The sequence below is a fragment of the Armigeres subalbatus genome, chromosome 1, assembly GCF_024139115.2.
Source record: "Armigeres subalbatus isolate Guangzhou_Male chromosome 1, GZ_Asu_2, whole genome shotgun sequence".
Classification (NCBI taxonomy): domain Eukaryota; kingdom Metazoa; phylum Arthropoda; class Insecta; order Diptera; family Culicidae; genus Armigeres; species Armigeres subalbatus.
In genome coordinates this window covers 213485903-213513808 of record NC_085139.1, presented here as the reverse complement: position 1 = coordinate 213513808, position 27906 = coordinate 213485903, and the positions used below count along the sequence as shown (strand labels likewise).

Here is a 27906-nt window from a genome sequence, read left to right as displayed (position 1 = left end):
ATGTTGAACTAACATTCCTTCCCTTCCTTCCGTGATTGTAAGGACGTGGCCAGGTATACAACTGCTACTGTATAGGAAAAGGTACTAATCCCAAGTACCAAATATATTATATTATATTATATATTATATTAATATAATATATTTGCAAGTACCAATTTGCGACAATATACAGTAGATTGCTCAATTCAGGCTCTGTCTGGTGGGGGGGCGGGTGTCGCGGGAGAGGGTTCTCTTCGTCGACTTCCCCTCATTTGAATGAAAGTGACAGGCAGGGAGTTTCTTTGCAGTTTATCACCTCAGAATGCAAGTTCGCATTGTTTTCTTTCGTTCTGAAGTGATAAACCACAGAGAGATCTGCTGCTTGTCACTTTTGTTTAAGGGGGGGGGTCGACGGGGAGAGTCCTCTCTTGCGACATTCGCCCTTATTCCGGATGGAGCTTGAATTGAGCATTGTATAGCCACCCACGATTTGTACAATCACATATGCTATGCTATGCTAAATGACTTGTTGGGGTAAACAGCTTTTTACAAATCCATTCAAATTTTCCTTTAATCTGTACATCGCTTTCGGCCAAACTACATTTTCGGTCAAACCAGTTTTGATCTGATAAGAGTTTTTGTGAAACGTTTTGTTAAATGATACCTGGCTAGATGTCTTTTGGCCTAAAGTCCAGTATCGACTTAAAAATAGAGAGGCCACGGAATTTGGCCTTATGAAGTCACTCAGGTGCGTCATAGTAATGAGCTGCCTTGGAAAGCTATTTCCAGGCCCGTGTACTATTACACGAGACCGATTCGCGGTCAGAGAAGCGTTCCTAATACCGCAGGAGTTCCGCAAGCATCAATACTGAGTCCGGTGTTATGGAACATTATGTACGACGAGGTTTTGAGACTCAAGTTCCCTCCTGTTGTCAAGTAGACGTAAGACGTAACCCTGGAGGTCTTTGGGGAGTTATAGCTAGCAGAGGCGTTACCGTATCATTGGAAGAGGCTTTCGTGCCCTAAACGGGAGACTGATCATAAACTCTGTCAAAACTAAGTACCTGATGGTTGGTAGAGAACGAGTCCAAACGGTGTTGATTCCGAGGTGGACGTGGATAGGATGCGATTTGAATTGGTCATCAAATTCATACATCTACGGTTTGCGTAGCTAGCTAAAGTCTTGCAGCTTATAGACACAGACGAAAATAGCTCTGTACACATCGTTGATTCCATTGGCGCTGGGAGTGGGTAGGACAATGAGGACATACCCTACGCATGATGGTTCCTGGGTGGGAAAGTCAGGGCGTTGTCCTACCCATGATTATATCATCTAGGGGCCGTACACTAATTACGTAAGCAATTTTTATGAGTTTTACAAACTCCCCTCCCCCCATGTAAGATTTTTCCCATACAAATCATTTTTTATTTATATGGAGCGTAAGACAATGACAGACCCCCGCTCCCCCATAAGTGCTTACGTAATTAGTGTACGACTCCTAACTAGGTAATTATTTTAGCTGCTATGCTGTCTGGTCGGTCTGGTTTATAGATCTAAAGAAATATCATCAAACATTGAACAGTTTAACGTATGTAGTAAAGAAATAGGATTGTTCTTCAAGACTCCAGAAAGTATTTTCAATCTCAAAAGCGCTCAAAGATGTCTTATGGTTTCCAGAGGTAAGTAAGTAGTTGATGGAATCGGAAATTGTAATTATTTCAAAATTTACAAAATTTTCAGCCACTGAATATAATTATATCAATTTTAAAAGGATTATTAAAAATCCACGGGTGAAAGTTTTGTAGAAACCTGAAAGGATTTATAGACCTCCAAGGAATCAGAAAAACCCGCATAAAATCTGGTCCACGAGGGGTTCTGAACTCCCAAATCTTCTTGGTGCGAGCCTCAGAAATTTTTGAAAGTTAATGAAATGTCCAAGAATAGTATAAGTATAATTGCTTGGCACAATTGAAAATTTAGATAATTTTGTGGGATCCGTGACACCAACTGGAAGCCTATAAAGATTTTTTTTGAATCAGAAGCATTTCATTTCCGGAAGGTTTAGAAGCCCAGATTTTTGATATTTAGAAATGCTAATGTGAAAAATGTGCATCGATTTCTCAACACCACCATCGGCATTTTTCTTTTTTGTCGTACTCACGACTTGGAACGTGGATGCGCCTCTTGTTGATTCGTCCAGTCGCCCGGTACGGCCATGAGACATGGTCGTTAAAATATGCAGACTATCGAATTCGAATTCGCGGAAAATACTATGCTCAATACTAGTCGTGTTGGAAAATGGTGAATGCGCATACCCAGAAATCACGAATTGTATCAAGTGTACAAAAATGCAGACATCGCTAAGCTGATAAAATACGGCAGATTACAGTGGACATGTAGTGCGTATACCGGAAGAGAGGCCAGCAAAAGCCATGTTTAGCAGAAAACCTGGAAGACGACGTCAGCTTCGGAGTAGAACTGCACTCGCTGGCTGTGTGCAATCGAGGAATCTGTGTATTCGGCTGGTGTGCAGCGAGACTGGCGGTTGGTTGGCAGCCCAAGAACGAGCGACCTGGAATATGACATTACGTTCGGTTTTAAATCATGTACGACCATCATAGGTATGGGTTTGGGCAGGTACTCGCTAAAAGTCTGTGTTATCAAATGTCCGATTTTCCTAATCCAATTGGTCTTATTTCTCATTATATATTTATCTAAAAGGTTCCAAATTCTTCAACAACCTCAAATACATTCCCATTAGCCATTACGTAAGTAATAGCTCAGTCACAACACAATCTCTCTGTTTCTAGCACTCATGTAGCTCGCCTTGGTAGGGTGATAAACGTCCAAGTCTATGATCGCTGTCTCCCTATTCAGTGAAACTCAACCTCCTGCTCTATAATCGATTCCAGTGAGGTTGATGTCGTCCGCAAAGCCTAGGAATAATACAACCTCGTGTGGTGATAGTGTCGTCCTCCAGCATGTCAGACGTCCCAATCGCAGATTAGAGTGAAATACACATCACTTTTCTTCAATCCATCGAAGATAACAAACGAAGTTGACATTTCGTCTACTATTCAAATGAAAATATATTTATCTCATTGTCAAACAAAGAAATACAACACCAATCTCGTCACTTCTTTTTGCTAACCGCTTTTTGCACCGCTGAAAAAAAAATCCAAAAATAAGAACCAACTCAAATTCATTTTCATTGCTTTGTTTTTGATGGGATAAACATGGAAGCTATGACATGAAGTGCCGAAAAGTTCACCTACTTTATTTTGAAAGAAAGATAAAAAGAAACTGGATGATCTTAAGGCTGTTATGTTAAATTAGTATAACTTTTCAAATTGCATTCCAACCATAACCAAACTAAAATCTCGGAAATCTTTGAATAACTAAGTTGAAGGGCTAGGCGGCTAACCACTTAAACTGCAAATAAATCTCTGTACAAAACAAAATTTGAAAAATAAATAAAATTTTAAGTAAAGGCTGTAGAATTCCAAAATGTATCCTTGAACTTCATTTGCTGAATTGGTTCAAACCAACTAGAATGCAAATCAATTCCAAATTCATTTAATCTAATTTAGAATATTATTTCCCATCAAAATCCGGCAGAACATGCTGCAACTAATATCAAATTTCATAGCTGAAGCTGACAGACCCAATGATAAATCACGATTTTTATGACAAGTGAAAAAAGATAATTCGGTAGCAAAATTTTGCCATAATTTATGTGCTAATCGTTTTTGTTAACCGCACGTCATGAATTAGCATAAAAAGAAGTTTGCTCCCGGTTTTGAATGTTTGCAAAAACTGGTGGCCACTTTCGACATCATCGCACAACTCATAAGAACACGGCTCTTAACTGCAAATCCTGATGACCGCATTAAGTTAGTCTAAAATACGATCCCGGTGTGCCAGATGAGCAGTCTTGTCACCGTCATTATTCTGTCATGTCATGTAGCTTTTTCGGAGGCCGTAAACATCGAAAACTTATAGGCTGGGTTTACTCAGTCATTCAAGTCTCGGATGAATGGGACGAATCGATTCGCGTGGGGGTCAGCTCTATAAAATCACCTCGGGCGGACGGACCATCTCCGCTGCTGCCGTGGTGAATGACTGGTGGCCATCTCTACAAGGCTCGTTGGATGGTGACGCGGGGGTTAGCAGCTCAAGTTTAAAGACCGCAAATAATGTTGCGGATGGCGAGAAGTCTCGGGAGCAGCTTCTTCGAAAAGGAACGATTGATGTTAAAAAATTCATACCATAGTTCGTTATGCTCATTGCGATTGGACCACTTTCTGTGGAAAACGGAATGCTCTATTTATCAGCCCAATCGGCGCTGTTCGGCGCTTATGTCTCATTGATGTCACGTTATACTACAAATCCCTCGTTGTCAACATACGACTCGAATGCTGCCACAAGCGACAAACCGGAACATTTCTCACCATTTATTGAGACACGATGGGGCTTTGGGAAACAAGAAAATTCACTCCACAGCAATTGATAAAGTGCATTTTATTTTCGCGACCGAATGTAATATAATTGCTTAATTGTTGCTTTTTTCTTTCGGTTCAACTCACTCGGCTACCGCCTTACACATCGCTGTTCATAGTATAAATATCAGTGCACTAATTTTCGAGGTTCATACTTTTTCACCGTCTCGCGTGCTGCTCCCGGCGGTTATATGCTGAGGACTGAGTCGGAGGCTGGCTGCTGGCCAGTACCTGCACAGAAAAAGGCAATCTATCATTTCTTTTCCCTTGATTAAATTTAACATGAGTTTTTTCACCGGTTCGTTTGTTCTTCTATTGCATTGATTTAAATTCGAACAACCTACCAACGTTCCGTTTTCCGCTTTTCATTCATACGTGTTTCCACTCTCAGTCAATTATTGTTCGGTTATGTGTCTTCTGCCATGGAAGCTAAACGTATTCATTAAGATTTAATTAGAGTCTGTTGGGGTCAAATGGCGTTCATATTAAAGATGTAGCAAAAAAATGAATATTGTATCTACGTGTTCCGATTTATTTTTCTTTCCTATTTTCTTACGATAAATCTCTAATGAATGACTGAGCGTTGCGGTTTATTGTTATTTCCTAGCTGTGCGTTATTACTTACACATATATATCTCTCTCTCATTATTATTGGTTTTATTTTATTTGTGGTGTTCTTTTATATGTAGGATTGCATTTTTCAGGCAGGCCAATGACAATTATTTAAATAAAATAGTACTAGAAATTGATTTCCTAACTGCGATCAGTTGGTTAGTCTTCCAATGAACGAATGATATGATTTGCAGATAACTGTATAAACAATATCTATTTTATATCATCAATTAATTCTATCAAAACTGACCTACGGCACATTTTTGTTAGAATTACTGTCTATTTATGTTCATAAATACTTGTTTAAAAGAGAAACACAAATAAGTTATGTGCTCCTAATATACATAACTTCTTGAGCGTATCCTATCCGTAACCGCAACAAATTAGAAATTTTGATTTAATGCCCGTTGCATCAATTTTTAGACTCTGGCGCAACTTAGTTTTGCTATGAATTTTTAGCGTGCACGCCAATACATTCAAACTATCTTTGGCTGTGAATCATTCCATAGATTCGTTAAACTTTTAGGTAAAATTTGACAGTTCGATGGTTATTTTCCCATCGTGGTTAAAATTTTACTCCGCAGCCGACCTATTTGACCTAGCTTTGACAGACTGAAAGTTATTTGGAGCGAAATGGATTTGGCGCCAATTTTCTCGCGAACAAAGTTTAACTATCGAACTGTCAAATCTAACCATGCTCCGGAGGAGGGTTATTTTTAATCACGGCGAAATAACCATCGAACTGTCAAATTTTAGCTTTTAAAGTTAAACGAATCGGTGAATAGTTCACAGCCTTTGTAATTGTTTTTTTGTTGTTGTTATTTATCGAACACACGTGTTTTTGTTTACTCAAACATACAGCAAACAGTGTATACAGAAAATATTCACGCAAATAATTTTCGCACAGGTGTCTAATAAGGCGGAATCTGCGCAATAATATAAAAAGGTCATAAAAACTATTCCGCTCACCTGGTCCATAAAAAAATGGTTGTACCACCTGGAATCGTTACCGGCCAGTGCACCGCGACATCACGCAGCATACTAAGAGTGAAATCAGGAGTGGTTCAGTCTCATTCCAAATTTTCGACCACTATTCTAGTTTGAATCTTGAGCAAAATAGAACAATCTCGCTGGTTTCCTCAGCAGTGTTCCATTCATGTTTTTCAAATTTTTAATTAAATAAAATTATTATGTTGCTGCCAAGAAAGACGCCGTAACTGCAAAGTGGATTGATCCGTAGATGAAATGACGGGTTCATACACCAAAACAATTGAAAAATACAGTCAAACCTCCATGAGTCGATGTTCTATGACTCGATATCGACTCATGGAAACAAATTATTCCATATTAAAAAATATTTCCAGAGCTACTGTGATGGTCACTTCAAAGAGCTTTCTAAGGAGTTTCTGCTCCACATCTCGATTTTTCCTTGAGTCGATGGTCCCTTCAATATCGACTCATGGAGGTTTGACTGTATTTGAATCTCGTGATTTAATCGTGGTTCAAATCTGCAGAAAATAGAACAGAGCGTTATCCCAGTTTTATTTTTTTGACAGCTGCTGGAAAACTTTATGTTTCAGATTCATATTCAAACTGACAGCCCCGAACGATTTGAATCACTGCTGATTTTACTCTAACTGCTTCAACTTTGGATACGGCACCCGGAATTGCCGCATGAAGCCACGCTGCAACAAGTGAGGCGACTCGCATGCTACTGACCACCACGAAAGGCTGTTCGAAGTTGGAAATTCGGAAGAAGGTCTACTCCAGGACTTTGCCGAAGAATCATCTGGCCATCTCGACTCTACGTCGAGCGATTCCAATCCTCCCACCGTTATAACCGCATAAGCAACTGGCAGCGGCAGCTGCGTCGATTCAAGCTCCAGCACCACCTGCTCCATCCACCAGCTAATGGCCTACGGTCTGGATTCCGTCGACACCCGGACAATGCAACTATCCCCCGGAAGAATCTGCTCCGCTATACACCCCGGAGTAACTGATGTCGATCTTCTCGCAGCTTGCCACTCGACTGCGCTGTTGCCAAAACCCGTTTCTTGGCATGTTCATTATTGAAAATCGTTGCTAGGGTTGGCCTGGTCAACTGGAACATTTGCTTGCTCTAGAGCAAAATCACCGAACTGACGGATTTCCTCTAAGAGAAGGAGATCGACGTGGCGTTCATTACTGGAAATTTAGGTGAATGCAACAATACCAGATCTTCGCATCCTAACAGCCGACCGATAAGAGTTATGGACGAGAACAGCTTCCCTGGGAAGCTTACCAGACTAATCAAAGGAACGGTAGATGGTGTGCAACACTGTGAGAAGATTTCGGGTGAAGCAAGCAAGGTTGGCGGACCAGGTACAGAACGACTTGGCGAGCGTGGTGCGCAATCAAGGATGGAGAGATGTTGCCTCGAACCGTGTATTGTGGCGTCAGATCTTTGATTCAGTGTTATCTGCTTAGATGTAAGCTAAATAAAAGAAATGAAGAGTCGACCGGCCTTCCAGCTCAGTGTCATCTAGGCCATTGGTGTCGAAGTTATCACTTCTGTCGGCACAATCACAATTGAAACGGCACCATCCGCAGCAACGATATGGAGAAAAGCCACTATACGGTTCTGGGCTCGAATTCTCCCACTCCTTTGAGTCGGTCAGGGGTACTGGCGGCGCCAGAGTTCAGGAAATGGTGAGGCACCAGATTTTTTGGTTTAGTTGTTTCCTTTATAATTTGGCGTCAGTAGTTAGAACTATAATTGGAGGGGTTAAACAGTCAAGCGATAAATCAATTTAAAAAAATGTATGGTAGTTTCAAATATTAGGAGATTATAAAATTTATCCTAGAATTTCTTTGGACATCCCTCTAACAATTCTTACGGAATTTGCTCCAGAGATTTCTTCAGCAGGTCTTATGACTGTAAACGCCCTGATCGCAGTAAGCTATGCCGTAGGTGTGGAGCTGAAGGCCACTAAGCTTGCATCTGTCAGGCCACGATTAGAAAGATGAAATACAAAACTTACATCTTCGAAGTAAGTTGTGAATAGGTTTTGACTTTGCAATTGCGAAAATCGGAGACCGTCACGAAAACATGATAGACTTTGAACTTTAATATCTCAGCCGTTTCTTGATGGATTTCCAATTTTAGTGGACCATTCGATTAAGGATGAGTCGACGTTTCTTTGTATTTATCTAAAAATACTGATTTTTATCTATGTATCCTCGATATTTGATAAGAAGTTTAGAAATTGGTAAACCAACCGATCACGTACATGCATCGCAAGCACAGACATCAAAGTGGTGGTGGTCATCGGCGTGTTGCTGCAGATTATTCAACCTCAACATACCAGCATTTTATGTGAAGAACGGGCTAACTATAAAATAGCACTGTTGCGATCTCGCGCCACCAGTGGCGATGCTGAAAATTTATTCCAAATTGAGGCGTCTTAGCGAAAAGTCATCGAGTAGCCGTCGGACAGTAACAGCACGAAGTGAAATTTCAACGCAAAGATTCCGAGAAACATTTAGTTATAGGAAAGGCGTATTGGGGCAAGAAAATGGGTTCTTCCCAGGACCAGCATTTTCTAGAAAGAAAGGGTTGATTGTTTCTGTGGCATTAGTGGCAAAGAACCGATATATTTCCAATAATACGACTTTTCAATCCCTAACAGCCAAAAAACGAAATCAGAATCTTATGGGGAAAGTTTATTTTACTGCTACTGATGCCATCCATTCGAACAAACGTATTGCATTATCGCTCTCCAACGCAAAATTGCGATTCTGTTGTCGAAGGCAGCTTTTAGTCATCGCCATCACCAAGGTTTTGCACTTTGAAGAAAATTCATCTCGGATCAACCTTCTTTTGTATAAAATGGTGGACCGAAGAGAATCGATTTCATTTACAATGACTAATAGAAACAATACCAAACAATCTTGCCAGAAAAGTTTACTTTCCGCCGACGACAGCCAAATCGATGAAGACGCCACCTTAGTGGAAAATATCTACAGTAACTTATAACTAACCGTCGGCGACCGTTGCTCGGACCGACAGATGCAAAGAGATAGTGTTTTGTAATATGAAAATACTTCGCCTTGGGTCAAATTTCTGCTGTTACTTTTCTCAACAAGGCTTGAGTTTAGAAACAGCAGTTGAAGTATACACATCAATTGTAGTTTATGCAATTGACCATTATACTCCAAGAATTGCTACCAAAACACACATGCATCCACCTTGGTCGAATATCACTCTAAAACGTTTAAAATCTGCAAAAAGGTCAGCTCTTAGAAAACATTCGAACTATCATACTCCACATACCAGACTGAACTATATTTATGTTAGTAGTAGATACAAACGATTGAACAATCAACTGTTCCTCTCACATATTCGTCGTACCCAATGAAATCTGAAACGCAACCCTAAGAAGTTTTGGTCATACGTCGATGAACAGAGAAAAGAAACTGGTTTTCCGGCCACCATGGTGTTGAATGGCAAGGAAGCTTGCTCTCGCTCTTCAATAACGAACCTCTTCAGGGAACAATTTTCCTCTGTATTCACAGACGAACTTCTGGATCCACATCATGTTATCCACGCTGCTACAAATGTACCTTTACGTTCCTCTGCTGTGAGCACTCATCCCTTAGTTTCACGAACTACTGTTGAATCTGCATGTTCCCGCTTGAAAGGATCTTCCAATCCTGGTCCCGACGGAATACCGGCTCTAGTACTGAAGAAATGCAGCGGTACTCTTTCACAGCCACAGTCATTATTATTCAACCTTTCTCTATCTTCCGGTTGTTTCCCTTATTGTGGAAAAAGACGTTTGTGTTTCCGGTCTATAAGAAAGGTGACAAACAGGACATTTTCAACTACAGGGGAATCTCTGCTTTATGTGCTACATCTAAGCTATTCGAGCTAATTGTTCTTGATTTCCTAAAACACCAATGCATGGACTACGTATCTGAAACTCAGCACGGATTCTTTCCGAAAAGGTCAACATCAACTAATCTTGTTGTTTATACGTCCTTCATCATCAAAGCGTTAGAAAACCGTAAACAAGTCGACGCGATTTACACTGACTTTTCTGCTGCGTTCGATAAGATAAATCATCAAATATTGATAGCAAAATTGGAACGTCTAGGATTCTCTAATCCAATATTAAATTGGTTTCGTACATATTTACACAATCGAACAGTGTCAGTCAAATTAGGATCCACTACTTCCGACCCATTTGTCGTAACATCAGGTGTTCCTCAAGGGAGTCATTTGGGGCCTTTTAGGTTTTTATTATACCTGAATGATGTCAACCGAATCCTGAAATGTTTCAAACTCTCCTATGCTGATGACTTCAAACTTTATTATATAGTGTCATGTCACGAAGATGCTATTTTTCTTCAGAAGGAACTAGATAATTTTGTCAATTGGTGCACACTGAACAGAATGAGCATGAATGCAAGCAAATGCTCCGTGATTTCTTTTGCCAGAAAACGCTCAATAAAGTCATTCAACTACTGTATTTCCTCCACTCCAATCAAACGAGAAAGCACCATTAAAGATCTTCGTGTTCTGTTAGATTCGAAACTAACATTTAAGGAGCAGATACGCTACATTACGGTCAAAGCATCCAAGTGCTTGGGCATGATTTTCCGCGCTGCAAAACACTTCGATAATATCCATTGCATAAAAACTCTCTATTGCTCTTTGGTACGTTCTATCTTGGAATACGCTGTTGTTGTTTGGGCTCCTTACTATCAAAATGGAATTCAACTATTAGAAAAAGTCCAACGCAAGTTTATTCGCTTCGCCCTTCGAAGACTTCCATGGAGCGATCCGCTGAACCTTCCGCCTTATGAAGATCGATGTATGTTAATTGATCTGGAGTTATTGGAAACACGTCGGAATGTTTTTAAAGCCTCGTTCATTTCTGATGTTCTTCAGTCCCACATTGATTGTCCTCGTGTACTAGATATGTTGAATATTGAAATCCGTCGTCGTCATCTCCGTTCTCATGAATTTCTTCGCCTTCCTGCTTCTCGTACAAACTACGGATATAATGATCTTATAAATAGTATATGTCGTGTGTTCAATCGCTGTTATCCTGTTTTTGACTTCCACTTGTCCCGTGTCACCAATAAGAATCGTTATCGTGAGGTGTTAGCTAGATAGTTAGTTGTTAGTTAGTTAGATAATTTATTAAGCAAATTTTGTATGCATCATTTGGAAATTTGTATTCTGTTGATATGAAAAGAAGAGGAGGTTTTGCGCCCATTAGAGAAAGAGTTTTTATTAATAACTCTACTCAAATGGGCTTTTCCCTGCTCCAGAAAATAAAAAATAAATAAATAGACAATAAGCATTTTGGGTAACTAAAAGTTCATAACCATATTCAAAATCGGTCCGCTCTCTGCGGAATCCCAGCAGCAGCTTTCTTTTATTATGCATCTCGAGATAAATCAGAATACTGCGGTTTCCTGCTGGTTGCTTCTCATGTAATCGCAACGGTCACTAAACACAACAGAGTCAATAAAAATCTCACCCAACGTATGCACTTGCCATGATTAACATTCTCTATGTACTCAGTGACCTGGTTGCCTCTCACTAATACAATCGAACACTGCTGTCATTTCGCGAAAAGCACGTGGTTTTGGTTTGAGCGGGAAAATTCTGCCTATCTTTTTACACGGCGGCTATCTTGACGTTTACCTTCGCAGTCGAGCCTGCGAGTGTAAGACCGCCGCAGCATTCTAGAAAAAGATAAGCGCGACAATATCTAATGAAGTAAACCCATTAGCCCCACCCCTTCATTAATCGTTTTAAGTGCAAATTATATTCACACTCATAACAGATCACTAAAGGGCGGGGCTAAGGGTCTTATTTTATTGAATGCAAAAAAAAACTGCTTTACGGCGCGCGCGAGCCATTTGCAGTTCGTGAAAGCAGCGCGTTCGGACGTGCTTTTTGCTGGCGCACTTTATCCAAGTGTTTTTTTCTCGTTCGTTCGCTGATTACGCCTTTGCTTCGTCGCGTTGGCGTTATTTTCTCCCGGACCCGTCAAAAGCGACCCGATGGCCGATTCGGTCGCGGGAAAGGTGCATAAGCGCACTGCTTTTGGAGGCGCGGGTAACCTCAAAGCAGCTTTTGCAGAGCAACGTGTTCTCGCCGTTGCCGCTTGATAACGCCGGAAATTTGCCGAAAAAGAGAAAGAAGCAGCAATCGTAGCTGCCGCGGGTGCAACCGGAGTGTAAGGAGAAGTGCCCGCCCGTGTTTGTAAAGGGCGATCCGCTGGATTTGCTCCCGAAAATTCGTCAGCTGATCGCTAAGGGGCTGAAATCAAGACAAAAATTTCAAAACGACTTATCTGCTTATGTAAACAAAGATTCAAACGACGATTTGACGAATCCGATAGCTATCCCATGCAAACCAGCATCATCAATAGGTAGGTGAAGGTCAATGAGCTAGCTCCTTGGGTAAAGGTTTCTGCTACCTGTTGATGGTGTTAGTTTGCGTGGGAAAGCTATCAGAATCGTCAAATCGTCGTTTGAATGTTTGTTTTCAAAAGCAGATAAGTCGTTTTGAATATTTTGTTTTGAAATGTACTTTTCGGCTCTTTTCGAGCGATATCGGCATCGGGCTACAAAATAGAGGTAATAAACTATAGATGCCGATTGTCGCTGCGGTTTCCTTTGTCCTCGTTCCCAAACATATTGGGCACACAACTATCAAAACATTCTGATTTTTCCTGCGTTGACGCCGTAGCGCCCTATCCTCGCCAGCAAAAGATGTTTCGCCAGTGACGACAACGACAATCTTCCTCTATAGTTTATGACCTCTATTGGCTACAACCAAGGACTGTCCAAAGCGGGCAGCGTTTTTGGAAATCCGGAAAAAAACCTCCACCAGGACCCTGCCGAAGAAGAATTGTGTTCCTGCTCTCACGAGGTGAACTTTCCAGCCATCCCGGCTCCCCGTCATGCGATTCCGATACTTCCACCTTTAAAACCGCACAAGTGACTGGCAGCGGCAGCTGCGTCGGTTCAAGCTTCAGCACCATCGGCACAATCCACCTGCGAATAGCTCCCTCTCCCACCTCCTGGGTTACGTTCGCAGCCGGAGAACGAAGCCGTCCCACCGGAAGAATCTGCTTCGCTCTACACTCCGGAGCAACTGATGCCGATCTTCGCGCAGCTCGCCACTCGGCTCCAAAACCCGTTTCGACCAGGTCTTCACTCTTGGCATGTTCGTTATTAAAAATGGCTGCTAAGGTGGACCTGGTCATCTGGAGCGCTTGCTCGCTCAAGAGCAATAGCATCGAACTGGCTGATTTCCTCGAGGAGAAGGAGATCGACGTGGCGTTCATCACTGAAACGCACCTAAAACCGGAGGTGAGCGTTCACATCCCGGACTTCCGCATCGTGCGACTCGACCGGCCGTCCAGGGGAGATGTTGTGGCCATCGCACTTCGATATAACATCAACTGTCGCCTGCTGCCAAGCTTCCAGCTGAGCATCATCGAGGCATTTGGTGTCAAAGTGACTACTTCCGTCGGCACAATCACGCTCATCGTGGCGTACTACCCAACTCAAGCTAAAGTCGGCCATGGTTCATCGGCAGCCCTTCGGAAAGACAGCGTCAATCTAACGCGGAGACAAGGCCAGTACGTCATTGCCGGCGACCTGAATGTCAAACATCAAGCCTGGGGCAACAGTCGCGGCAATCGAAACGGCACCATGTGGAGCATTGATATGGAGGAAGGCCACTACACGATCCTGAGCCCGGATTCCCTCACTTGGCTGAGTCGGTCCGGCGTCCATTCGACAATCGACTTGAACATCACCACCATGAACGACCACATCGCGCAGCCGATCGTCTACCAGGAGCTCAGCTCGGATCACTATCCGGTGGTGGCGGAAGTGGGCTCCTCGATTAATCGGCATCAGCTGTCCCGGTGAAATTATCATCGAGTCGACTGGGGCCGGTTCCAAAGATACGTGGACGCCAACATCGACTACGAGGCGCGGCCGGTAACGCCTGAAGCTATTGATCGTCAGCTGCGTTCCATCGAGGAGGCGATCTCGGTGGCCCATGGCATGTACCTACCGACGGCTAGGCAGGTAAGCAACACCCTAACAATCGATATACTCACCAAAAATTTGATTCGATTGCGGAATGTTACCCGTAGGCAGTTTCAGCGTACTGGACTGCCTGAGCGTAAGGCACGCTGCAATCGAATCACAAAAATTATCAAAGCCAGAATGGTGAACCTCAAAAATAACGATTTCTCAAATAAGTCTGGGAGAGTAGACTATGCAAAGCCGTTCTGGAAAATAACCCAAATAGTCAAATCCAAGGCTCGGCCCATCGGCCTTTAATCCCAGTAGGCAATAATGGACAATAATATCAAATCATCGAAAAACATGAAGGCCCCAGGCTTCGACAGCATCCTAAATCTTGAACTCAAACATATGAGTGCTCCATTCTTCGAGCACTTTTCGCTGATCTTTAATCAATGTCTCCGGCTCAGCTACTCCTGGAAGTCAGCGAAAGTCATCCCCATCCGGAAGCCTGGGAAGGATCCTTCTTCCCTCAAAAGTTATCGACCCATCAGTCTCTCAGGATTATCCCAACTATTCGAAAAAGCTATATTCATATCGGTTACTTGAGCCTGCCGAAAATCTCAACATCTTGCTCGAGGAACAGTTTGATTTCCGACGCGGTCGGAAACTCAACTGTACACTAACTGACTCGAGTTACCAACGTCCTCAGACGGAACAAGTTTGTCTCGAAAACATCCGCCATGGCCTTCCTCGATGTCGAGAAGGCATTTGACAATGTATGGCATGATGGCCTGGTGTACAAACTACAACGCTACAATCTTCCCAGCTACCTGGTGAAAATCATCAACAATTACCAGTCGGCAAGGATATTCCGGGTCTCAATCATCGGAGCGAGTTCCAATGCGCACAACTTCGTCGCAGGCGTCCCCCAGAGTTGTATCCTCGGGCTTCTGCTCTTCAATTTGTTCACCTCCGACATCTACCACGGTAGAGTGATCAGAGCGCTAGTGGCAACACTCAAACGAGGCCTGGTTGCCCTGACAGTGAGTACCTCACCAGCTGTCAGATCTGTATCAAAGCGGAGGAAATTCCAGGTCATCATTTTCCCCCACTCTAAATCCCCTAAACATGTTCCGCCTGACGACTGTAGAATCATCCTCAATGGCACGACTGTGGAATGGGCCAATGAGGCCGACTACCATTGGCTTGACTCTCGACAGCAAGCTTATTTTCAGGCAACAGGTTGACAAGACGGTGACGAGCTGTAATGTTTTGTTGAAACAACTGCACCCTTTGATCAACCGCCGGTCGTCATTCTCCCTGAAAAATAAGCTATGCTGTCTACAAGCAAATCATCCTCCCTGTGATCGAATATGGCATGCCGGTCTGGGAGAGCTGCGCTTGAACTCATCATCTAAAACTACAAAGAGTACAAAACAAATTCCTGAGGATGATTCTCAAAACTCCTCCCAGGACAAGAACATCCGAGGTCCACCGTCGGGCCGGGATGAAAACATTATTCATGAACGTTTTGGTGAGTGTAAAGAAAAGTTTAGGATCCGTTGCGCCTTTTCGGACCAGATAGCGATTAGGGCGCTAGTTCCAGTTTAGGTTATCAAATTTGCTAAATAACATTAAAAACATTGGAAATCGAAGTTGGAGGGCTAAGACGGCCGATCACTTTACATGTAAAATAATAATTGTAGAACAAAAATGTTTAAATAAAGAAGAATTTCACTACTTTACTAGTTGGTTGGGGATCGATAGAGAAGCAGACCAGTTGGTGGATTTCAAGGTGGGTATAGCCTGGGTAGGTTTGACTCGGTTATCTAAGTAGTGCAGGGTTTTGAATCCTTTTTGGATCTTCTCTATGATCTCTCTATGAGCCCCGACCAACACGGCTTTACTGCCGGTCGTTCTACTACTAGCAATTTGCTATGCCTTACTGCGTACATCACCAACAGCATGCTCAGAAGGATGCAAACCGATGTTGTCTACACCGATCTGTCCGCCGCATTTGACAAGTTGAACCATGCTATCGCTGTTGCCAAACTCGATAGGTACGGCATCGGTAGTGATTTATTGTGCTAGTTCCGCTCATACTTGACTGGCCGACAACTGATGACTGCGAATCGAATAGTTTCCAAGCAACATCTGGAATACCGCAAGGAAGCCATCTTGGGCCACTTATATTCCTGCTCTACTTCAACGACGTCCATCTAGTCATCGAAAGCCCTCGACTGTCGTACGCTGACGATTTGAAAATGTTCCTCCAAATTAGTTTGTGGAAACGGAACACGAATTAAGTGGAAACCAACGCGGATTTAACAAATAAATCAAACTTTATTTTTCGTTTATAATTCACGTGTTTTTTGTTTTACAAAGAATAGCACACTGACGTTTTTGCTCGATGAAGGTTCATCGCCGGTGATAGGGTGACCGGGAAAATGCACCGCCACAGATGCCCCCCCAGTTACACCAGGAAGCGTACACGATGGCCGGATGGTGTGACTACTGTTCGTCTGTCGTCTTTGGGATAGTCTGAGATACTGTTGTGGCACAGAAAAGCTGGTTTAATGCGGTCGATGGATATGGTGTGCTTTTTCCCGGATATAGAGATATCGAAAAACTTATCGTTTCTTTGAAGTACCTCATAAGGTCCTTCGTAAGGTTGCTGAAGCGGTTTCTTGACCGAATCAATGCGTATAAAAACATGACTGCAATCCTTCAGCCTCGGATGAACAAACACATTTTGTTTGGAATGGTGCAATGTTTTGGGAGCGTTCAGATCGCAGAAGGCTTGATGCAAAATTTTACACATTTCCGCACGATTTACGTTCTCAACTGGCTTGTCGTAAAACTCACCAGGAATCCTAAGTGCCTGTCCGTAAACGAGATCAGCAGTTGAACATTTAAGATCTTCACGGAATGCTGTTCGGAGGCCAAGCAAAACAAGGGGCAAACGATCGTGCCAATCCCTAGTATTTGTACACATCAAAGCGGCTTTGAGAGTACGATGGAACCGTTCCACAATTCCGTTCGCCTGCGGATGGTAGGCTGTTGTGTGAATATGATGCACGCCGAGTAACCTTGCTAGCTCCCGAAAGAGATCTGATTCGAATTGTCGGCCTTGATCACTCGTCAACGTTTCCGGGTTCCGAAACGTGCTATCCATCCTGAGTACAAAGCCATTGCGACTGTTGGTGCCGTCATGTCATTGAGTGGAATTGCTTCTGGCCAACGCGTGAAGCGATCGATTATAGTTAGCAGGTAGCGAAATCCTTTTGACGGCTGAAGTGGACCCACAAGGTCGATGTGAATGTGTCGAAACCGAGCTTTCGGTATCTCGAAGCTGGCGAGAGGAGCAACTGTGTGTCGGTTGATTTTAGAACGTTGGCACTCCAGGCATGTCTTCACGAAAGAATTGATGTCCTTGTTCATAGAAGGCCAAACGAACCGATCAGCAATGAGTCGCCTCGTTGCACGTGCCCCAGGATGGGCCATTCCATGTAATTGTGCAATAACTGTAGTACGATGGCGTTCTGGAAGATAAGGGCGTATACAGTTGTTATGCGAGACATCACAGTATAAAGGAATAGGAATATTCGGAAATCGGCAAAGTTGGAGTTTTAGGGAACTTGAATCTGACGAAAGCAACTGTTTCAACTGCCGGTCATTCGTTTGATCGTTGGCAACAGCATGAAAATCCGGTCCAATTCCAACTGCATTTATCCTCGACAACGCATCGGCAACGATGTTGTCCTTGCCGCTGATGTGCTGAATGTCAGTGGTGAACTGCGACACATACCGAAGATAACGATCCTCGTGAGGCAAACGACTGCTTGGGTCGGTTGTGAGGGCATATGTCAGAGGCAGATGGTCGGTGAAGATCGTGAACTGTCGACTTTCAAGGTAGTGTCTGAAGTAACCTACCGCTAACTTTATTGCAGTAAGTTCTCTTCCAAATGTCGAATAGTTCTGTTGACTCTTTGAAAATTTCTGAGAGAAGAAGCCTAGCGGTTTCCATTCTTTCTTTATTAATTGTTGTAGAACAGCACCAACTGCAAAACTGGATGCATCAACCATTAACGCTAGTGGTTTAGTAGCATCAGGATAAGAAAGAAGAACTGCTTCTGCTAGACATTGTTTGCACTTGTCGAATGATTCCTGTGTATGTTCGTCCCAAGATATACTTCTGGAGTCGTTTTCCGGTTGTCGGAATAAGTTTTCGAAGGACATCTTGTGGGTCAACAGCATGTGGGAAGAATCGCTTATACACGTTTATTAGTGCTAAAAAACGTCGCAGGTCCTTGACCGTCGCCGGTGTAGTGGAAATATTTTCAGCTTCAACTCGTGACGGTAGTGGCCGAATACCATCCTTATTCAAAAGGTACCCGAGAAACTCGACCTCAGGTGCAAAAAATTCACACTTTTCAATATTTATGACGAGACCATTGTCTCTAAGGCGTTCTAAAACGACTTTCAAGTTGCGTCGGTGTTCTTCTTCATTCGACGATGCAACGCAAATGTCGTCAATGAAAACAACAACGAAGTCTAGATCTCCGAATAGCTTGTTCATGAATCGCTGGAATGTTTGGCTTGCATTGCAGAGTCCAAATGGCATCCGGAGGAATTCATACAAGCCGAAAGGCGTTATGACTGCTGTCTTCGGAACATCTGCAGGCTCAACTGGGATGTTGTAGTAGGCCCGTACCAAATCGAGAGTAGTGAAGATAGTCTTACCTTGAAATCTGTTCAGCAAATCATGAACGTGAGGAACCGGGTATCTGTCTGGAACTGTAACCTTATTTAGCCGACGATAATCGCCGACAAAGCGCCATTCACCGTTCTTCTTTGGCACGCAGTGAAGAGGGCTTGCCCAACTGCTGCAGGATGGCCGACAAATATTCATTTCGCACATGGCTTGAAACTCATCGTGTGCCGCCTTTTCTCGTTCGGGATGCATTCGACGGACTTTCGATGCGACCGGCGGTCCGTTGGTAACGATATGATAGGTGACCTCGTGCTTCACTTCCTGCCGAATCGATGATGGAACTAAAATTTCTCGATAATCGTCCAAGAGGTCATGATATGGGTGCTGAGAATCGACGGCTTTGACACCGTGAATAACCGCTGGTGTTAGACTACCGATGGCTCGCAGTTTGGTCGTTCCGTCGATAAGCTGCCGGTGTCTCAGGTCCACTAGTAGTCCGAAATGCGCGAGAAGATCCGCTCCGATTATAGCTCCGCTTACATCGGCCACAATAAAACGCCAAGTGAAGCGGCGGCGGAGTCCGAGATCGACTGAAATATATTTGCTGGCGTATGTGTTGATTTTTGTCCCATTGGCAGCATGTAGTGAGAAAGGAATAGTTCCTCTCTGCTTATCGCTTCGTGATGCAGGTATAGAGGTTGCTGGCGTTTAATCATCCTTCTCTTTCAAGCGCAAAGGAAAGATAGGATTTGTTTTCATCGGGAAACGTTTCCCGATGAAAACAAATTCTATCTTTGCCGTGCGCTTGAAAGAGAAAGATGATTAAACGTCAGCAACCCTTATTATTGAAACGTCCGAGCCCGTGTCGATGAGGAATCTGGCACTGCTGGTTTTATCAAAAATAACAAGACGTCGACTTCCAATATCACCGCCCACCTGCGCCGACTCAGGAGGGCGAGAGTCTAGTTTTTTTGGTGATTGAAGCTGCAGGGGGCTCGGCAGTGCTCAGCACGACCACCATATTTGCGATGGTACCAGCAAATCGTTTGCTCTCCTTGAATGGTCTGGATGACGAACGGCTTCGGCTTCGAGTAGGTCTGGTTTTCATCCGACGAATTTCGGCCGTCAGCGCTTCTATCTCTCCTTTTAGAGTACTGTAATCGAGAGGTGAGGAGTCGGGCGCAGAGCCGCAGCTGGCAACATTCGACGTAGAAGAATCTAGCATTCGATCGGCCATTTCGGCCAACTTGGTGAGACTGCCGTCACTGATGGATAAAATTACACGGGCGTGGCTTGGTATGCGTTGCAAAAACAATGTCTTCATGATGCTATCATTCACATTCAAGCCGGTAGCGATTTCCTGCATGCGAGCGAGAAGATGTGACGGCCGGAGATCACCTAAATCGCTCGATCCCAGCAGTTGCTCAATGCGGGCTTGTGGCGATAACGCGAACCGTGCAATGAGCCGGTCTTTAACTGCTTGATACTTGTTTATCATTGGTGGTGAGTTGACCAGATCCGAAATGTGGCAGATAACACTCTGGTCAATCCTAGCGACGATGTGCCAAAACTTGGTCTCGTCCTGCGTGATCCTGGCCAGGTGGAATTGAGCTTCCGCCTGTGCAAACCACATGTTCGGATCATTTTTCCAGAAATCTGGCAGCTTTACGGACACGGCGGCTGCCAGCTCAGCTCCGGCTTGTTGATTTCCACCTCCTGCAGGCGGATTTGCGTCTGCCGGGTTGTTCATGTTGAGGTTAGGAAAACGCGTCGCGAGACTTTTTGAATTCGTACTTTTCGCGATGTTCCCGATATGTAACGAGAGCGCAGATCACGTCGGGGTCACCAATTGTGGAAACGGAACACGAATTAAGTGGAAACCAACGCGGATTTAACAAATAAATCAAACTTTATTTTTCGTTTATAATTCACGTGTTTTTTGTTTTACAAAGAATAGCACACTGACGTTTTTGCTCGATGAAGGTTCATCGCCGGTGATAGGGTGACCGGGAAAATGCACCGCCACAAGTTCAACTACTGACTTTCTTAATTTACAACGGCAGATCACTCATTTTGCCAGCTGGTGTTCTCTAAACCGTATGGTCGTAAGCCCAGCCAAGTGCTCCGTCATAACGTTCACTCGAAAGAAACAACCGATAATTTTCGACTACAACCTACTTGACACGACACTCGAACGCACGAATCACATCAAGGACCTTGGTGTAGTCCTGGACTCAGAGCTAATTTATTGCCATCTACTGTTCTCTTGTGCGTTCTACCCTAGAGTACTGCTCTGCAGTTTGGAGCCCAGCGTACAATGGCGCCGAACGTATCGAATCGGTCCAACGTCGGTTCCTGCGATTTGCACTTCGGAAGTTGCCATGGAGGGATCCGTTTTGCCTACCGAACTATGAGAGCCGATGCCAGTTGATCGATCTGGAACTTCTTCGTGCTAGGAGAGATACCACCCGGGCGATGACGATCGCCGATATACTACAGGGACGAATCGACTGCGAAGGTATTCTGGAGCAGATAGATTTGAATGTTCGACCAAGGACACTCCGCAATAGCGGAATGCTTAGACCACCAGTGCAAAGGACGAATTACGGACTACATGGGGCAATCGGTGGCTTGCAACGCGTATTCAACAGAGTTGCAACATTGTTTGACTTCCATTTATCGCGTAATATGTTACGTCGGAGGTTTTTGTCTTTTTTTAACACACCTAGATAGCAATTTTACTACTGTGACTTTTTTGAATTGATTGTGATTTCTAAATGTACTTTATATTTTAAGACCATCATTGGGGCCACACAGAGCCTGTTGATGTTGTAAACAAATAAACAATAAACAAATCTCGTTAGTCTTTTAAAGAAGGATTAGAAATGCGCTGTCATGAAGGGCTTCCTGCAGTTACGGAATTCTACTTGAAATGGAATTATTATAATTGCTTTGGTTGACGCAGGCGGGAGACCTGATATATTATTTTTTGAAGAGATCCTAGGGACACCTTGCTGGGGCTGGGATTTCGACGTTTCTCGACTACCAAACGGATAGATAAAAGGGGCGATTTCGCGGGCCATGCATTTCTGTTTTTTTAGGACTTTCCATGGCACTGTAGCTTCGCTGGTATGAACAAAATACCAACACTGGGAGCCATGCATTGAGATTTTTGGCTTGACGTACGATAGCCATTACCTACTCCATTTATAACTCGTAGTTTCTGAGTAACCCAGTCCAATATTTATATCTCTTCAATAGTCGTCGGTTAATTGAATTTTAGTCCTGAAAAAGAGTAAGACGTGTTTAAAAAAATAGCAACAAGATACATATTACTTGTGTCGTCGATTTTAGGTTTTTATTAAATAAAGGAAAAAGAGCAGACATTAGTGCGTCGATTAAATCTTTATTTTCGTATATTCGTGAGAAACCCTGAGTAAAAACCATTTAGTTCCGTAAATACTTTGAGTCTATTTTCTGTTTTCGTGCCTTGTCCATATCCTCTATATTTCAGTCCAATTATAATATGAATATGAGGCCATAGGACGCAGAAGCCTCGTCCGGGCTTATAACTAACTGGAGGAAATTCCGTATTCATCGTTTTTATTTTTTTGTTGAATATCTTGGCTGTGCATATGCACAGCACATGTTTCGAAAATGACAAATTAATATGATATTTGCGAAAATGATTTTCGTACGGCCGAGTTGCCGAATAATATGCAATTATTCGTCTTTATGTTAGTTCTTCTTGTCATGCCCAATCACCAATAAGTGAGAGATTATCAGATTTATGTAAATAAACCTTCAAAATAGTCTGTTTCTTCTACAACAGGCTATCTATCAAATGATGCTCATTAGACCAGTAGTCTTCTATGGACAATGCTGGAAAATGCACATGGATGACCAACGCTTAGAGTCCTCGAAAGAAAAATGCTGCGTACCATCTATGGCGGGATACTTGTAGGAGACAAATGAACCACTAATTGGACACGCAGTAAAATGGTCCTCGATAGATATCCAACGAGAACAAGAAGGTGAGGAGCACAGCGTGCAAAGTGGATCGATCAAATGTAAACTGCCGTAAACCGAGGTGAACGAAGACGACTTTTATGTACAGTCGAGGCCTTAGTCTAAATAAATAAGAACAATAGACAGTTACTCCTAAACAAGGTGCCGAGGATCAATAACGTTAAAGGTAAACAAAAACAACGAACTTGCTTCTCAATCTTTTGGCCACGATAAGGCAGCTTTGTAGTCTGATGTTAGAAGGCAAAACAAAGAAAATGTGTCGAGTTAAAATGGCAATTATTACTTTACTTCCAAAAAACGAAAATATCAACAGGCAAAATTACTGATCGCTATGAAATTCGAGAAACATTGTCCTATAAGGAAGTTATCGACCTGTTTTTTAAATACCCTAGAAAATATAATATGATTAGTTTTACACAGCTGATTGCGTAAGGTTAAATAATTGATTACTGATTTGCATATTTAAATGTACTCATCTTACTTCGAAGCTCCTCTAATAAATTATTTGATTAGATTTCAACGGTACGTGGGATGTGAGGAATTATTCCCCGCATCTTTGCCGCTATTCTATTACTAATAAAGTAATGATTACTTTGACTTAAATGACCACGATTCGAGTTGTTCAACACATATTGGCCTATCGTTAACATAATACTCCCCCGGCTAACTACTACCTACTTTCCCCGCTTTGCTTTGAGTTTTTGATCTCCTGTTAGATATATTCGACACAACGACACGTTTGCACACGCAGTATCACGACAGTGCGGCCTACAGTCTGACTTTCAGCGATTCCATCCGTTGCACTATCCTTCGACGAAGTTCGGCGTATCTGTGACGAAAATCATAAAATAAAATATAGGATTCAAGTTAATGGAAACAAAGGTAACGGATTGCAACTTACTTCGTTCTTATCCGAAACAATTCTCGTTGTTCCTCTTCATGGTAACGTTCCAAGATAGCCCGGCACTCTGGTATCGAAAGGTTCAGAAACTGAGCCACTTCACTACTGTACTCAGAAAAAAAAAGTTTAAAAAAGGTATCGTTAGCAAAAAATAGCATTCCCTCTGCTTTGAGGAATATGAGTTTTGTTACAAAGAATAATATAAGTTAACACAAACTAAGAGTCTTACCTGATTTCCGGCGTTTGCTGACCATCCATCAGAAACAGCTTGGCAATATCTTCGTGAGGTCCCAGAATAACTCGCGTTACCAGTGGGTAATCATCTTCCTTCAGTTTCTTCTGCTCTCCATTGTCCTTGATCACAAACAGTGCAAAGTTTTCCGCTCGGCTTTCCACCTTGTATTTTTCAAGCAGCAGATTGATCACCTGAAAAGAAACCATTTCGAATCGATCTTGTAAAATGAACTTTCGAGAAAGCGAGCAATTGGTTACCTCTTGAGTATTGACCAGCGACGTCACCCACACGTTCATCAGCGAACCATGTGGCGGCGTGAAGAATGAAGTCTCACGGTTGTAGAAATGCCCGTTGATGGAACATCTTCGCTTCAGCTTTGTGCGGGATCGTCGATTGCCGGAACGCCTCTTGATTGCCGTTGAACCTGTCTTCGGAGGTTTCCGTAACACTACACCATCCTCCGTAGTGGTCGTCGTCGTCGTCGTCGCAGCGGTTGTCGTAAAACTGACCGTCGTAATGCTATCGTCCGTAGGGCTAACCACATCTCCGTTAACTAAATGGTCCTCCTGCTGATCGAGTTCGTCGTAGCAGTCCATCTTGATGTGAATCGAAGTCTGCGGTCGATCCGAGGCTTTCAGCGTTTCCGTTCCTTCATCATCGCTGTCCATAAAACTGTTGCCGGAATAATTGTTGCCTTGACTTTTGGAGCGTAGCAGACCTCGATCGCCCGTCCAGCTGTCGGAGTCGGTTCCAGGGGACGTCACTGAGGCCGAATCGGATTGATGTCGCTGATAAGTGACTTTTGTGCGCCCATTGCTGCCGCCATTCTGCAGGGCTTTTTTGGCCGGGGAGGAAAATTTAGAATGGCTCTGATTGTCCGGATGCTTGAGTGTGTCATCGTTAACCACATGAAATGAATCTGGAAAAAATGTGTTTATAAAACATCCTCGTTAGTATTGTAGCCTTATCCGCAACAGGTTGCATTTGACGCGGAATCCTTCCTCATTTTTCGCTATTGAAAATAGGCCCAATCAGCCATTGCGTTCCGGAGCTATTAAAAAATCATTGTTTATGTCCCTATTTTTCCCAAGGCTCCCCTCTTTGGAAAAAAAAATACAAAATCGATTTTTTTAAACTGGTGCAATGCATTTAAGAAATGTGAATTGATGGAAATAACTGAATCTATCTTCCTAAAGTGCAGTTTTGACTTCTCTCATGTGCTTTTCTTGTTACTCTGATGTGAAATAATTAATATTGAGCTATTGGGGAAAATGTTACAAGGTTAAAATACTTCAAACTTCCATTTACTTCCGCTATATTCGGAAGTAAATGGAAGTTTGAAGTATTTTAACCTTGTACTCTGATGTGTTTTCTCGTTTTATAATACACGAGAAAGGCTCCATCACCGCTAGGTGGATTATTCTGGGCTTTTTAATACAACAATCAAAACCTAAATGACTTCTCCAAGCCACCAAACATTTGGGTTTCAGGAGACAAGCATTTGCTCCGTTTGTCGAACTGAGTCGATTGGTATATTTAATATTATAATGTTGTACGAAAAATGCAAAAAAAAAAAAATTATCGTAGACCTATGCTGCCGTCATACGCATAGTTGTCCCATGTTTGCTGGGATTTCCTATGTACATGGGACAATTATGCGTAGAACGGCAGTATGGGAGTTAAATTCTTAAATGTTTTCTTGGTGCATTGCTTATCCATGATTTTGTTTTTTCAGTGTAAATCTTATATATAAAAATGAAATGGTCTGTGTTCGTATCCGCATAACTCGAAAACGGCTGGATGGATTTTTTTCATTTCTTCAGCAGAAACATTTGTTATAGTTTCCGACGGGTTTATATGATATTTCCTAATGGGAAAATTACGAGTAAAGTTGAGCAAACCGTGAATAACTTAAATTGTGATTCCTATGCGAACTTTGCATGGGCAGTTCGGAATGCACGCTCTCGCCTACTATGCAGGACAACGTCTGCCGGGTCAACTAGTAAATAATAAATAACAGATAATCAACTCTCAATAAATAATCATAGTGAGCTATGCCTTACCAAGCAATGACAATCTTCAAAAAAAAAATCCTTTCGGCCTCAAGCGGACGTCAAAATTCAAGTGGAAAATTAAAAGCCCAAAAAAATCTCAATATGTATTGCATCAGCTTCCCTTTCACATCCTGCTGTTTGCCGAGCAGTTTCTTCTGCGATCCATCGTGTGCACCCTGTGGCCCATGTGGACCCTGTACTACGCCCAGCTGTGGACCCTGTTGCTGTGGAAGTTGCTGCGTGGCCCCATGTGGTCCCTGCTGCAGCCCGTGCGGTGGACCCAGGAAGGTGAGGTGTGAACCATTGAGTAAGCCCATTCCGGCTGTAACGTGTAGATTTATTTTTCGCCACGCCAAGTTTGCTAACGATATGAGACTACGCAACGCTGGATACTACGACTGAGGAGGAACCGAAACGGGGAAAACGGGGAAGTCTGGGAATGTGCGAATAAAATGTTCAATAAATTCAAAATGAATAAGAACTTGCCAGAAAAAAATTGTTTTTGAATTTATTTTTGAAGGAAATATACCAGCTAACAATACCTAAATGAATCAAACATTTTAAGCAAATTGCATTGTTTCGAAAGTTTTGTCACCCATAAGCACAAGTACGGATGTACAGCATGTTTGGAAAAATAGTTTTTTTTTTGTTTTCTCTTGTTCGGATTAAAAGTATGTCTTTCAAAGTTGGGATTGACCCCAAGTTCCGTGAAGTCACACTTAATGCGAATACATGGCCAAAACAAAACATGTGGAAGCCGCAGCTAAATACTCCAATCGGTTTCTCATGTTGGCGGAATCTTCCCGTTGTCGACACCTACCTCTGCTCGGGAACCAATGAGCTAAATTCGACACCACCCACGATGCACGTGACCTTTTCACCAGGCCGATTCAAATTTCAGCATCACAGATCAACTCTCAACCTCTGCTGGTTAGTCGCCTAAAATTATTCCAAGCTTCCGATTCGCGATGTGCGCCGCCGCGCCACGCCGCCGCCGCCGACACTTATTGCCGTACGCCGACGCTGGTCAAGGTGTCAGCGGCGCGCCATACGCCGGTTGGCTCGACGCCGCCGAATTTCGTATTTCACGCCGATGTTTGGAATTTCGGAATTTATCTCCGTCTGGAAGATTTTCTGAATTCTTGGAGGAATGTCCAAAGAAATTCTTTACGAAATTTAAGCATGTCGGTAATTCCTTTAGAAGTTCCTTTGAAAATTGCTCATTGTCAGAATTAATCGTAGGAGAGTTCTTTAAGAATCTTCAGAAAAATTTGTTTCATTTGTGGAGGTTTTTTGAAGGAATTCCTGTAGAAATTCCCGATCGAATTCCTGACGGAATTTTTGATGGTATGCTAGAATGAGTTACTTGATGACTTACCTAATAAATTTCCTGATGAATTATTAAAGGTATCTACGAAAAAAAAAAATATGTAGAATTTTTCGAAGGAGCTCCTGCAACTTACTGGAAGGAATTCTTGAAAATATTAGATTATTTGCAATCTCAGACGTGGTAGCGGCTCACTTTTTATTGACTTGGTCACTTTTTTGGGCAAGTCACTAAAAAGTCTTTTTTTTTTTGCTCAAATCGCTAAAGTCACTATTTTCAACTATTTTGAAACTTTTCGCTAATTTTAATCTTGGCCAATTCCTAGAGTTCATGGCGGAAATTGAATGACGGATCGGAAAAAATGACCGCTAAGTGCCTTTTTGCCCAGAAATTGCTCTTAACTTCTTCGTGACTTAATATTCGCTTTGAAACTTGGCCAACCGTTTAACTTGGTGTTCTTATGGGATTTTCGACAATCATTTATTAAGTTTATAAACTATAAGTGAT

The 27906-nt window shown here is 42.8% G+C and overlaps 2 protein-coding genes and 1 long non-coding RNA gene across 3 annotated transcripts in view; 1 reads left to right on the top strand and 2 right to left on the bottom strand.

The window, feature by feature from the left end:
• Positions 1–19799: 19799 nt before the first annotated feature.
• Positions 19800–20603, bottom strand: LOC134206976 (uncharacterized). Its single transcript, XM_062682717.1, has one exon. It carries the CDS (start codon positions 20601–20603, stop codon positions 19800–19802), a length of 804 nt encoding a protein of 267 aa, XP_062538701.1.
• A 2538-nt stretch (positions 20604–23141) lies between these two features.
• The window catches only part of LOC134205754 (uncharacterized), a 43008-nt gene continuing 38243 nt past the window's right edge, over positions 23142–27906 (bottom strand). Inside the window, exons 4-7 of the mRNA XM_062681319.1 lie at positions 24276–24937; positions 24013–24209; positions 23784–23888; positions 23142–23711 (exon numbers count right to left, since the gene is read on the bottom strand). Of these exons, the coding sequence (XP_062537303.1) occupies positions 23651–23711; positions 23784–23888; positions 24013–24209; positions 24276–24937 (1025 nt within the window). The 3' untranslated portion in view covers positions 23142–23650. The remainder of the gene's footprint in view (positions 23712–23783; positions 23889–24012; positions 24210–24275; positions 24938–27906) is intronic.
• Positions 26053–26613, top strand: LOC134205755 (uncharacterized). Its single transcript, XR_009978190.1, has 2 exons — positions 26053–26360; positions 26430–26613. It is a non-coding gene; the product is annotated as an uncharacterized LOC134205755 (long non-coding RNA).

What these genes read in the sequence shown, in the direction of transcription:
- LOC134206976 (XM_062682717.1), bottom strand. Translation starts at nt 20,603, where the DNA reads ATGAACAACCCGGCAGACGCAAATCCGCCTGCAGGAGGTGGAAATCAA.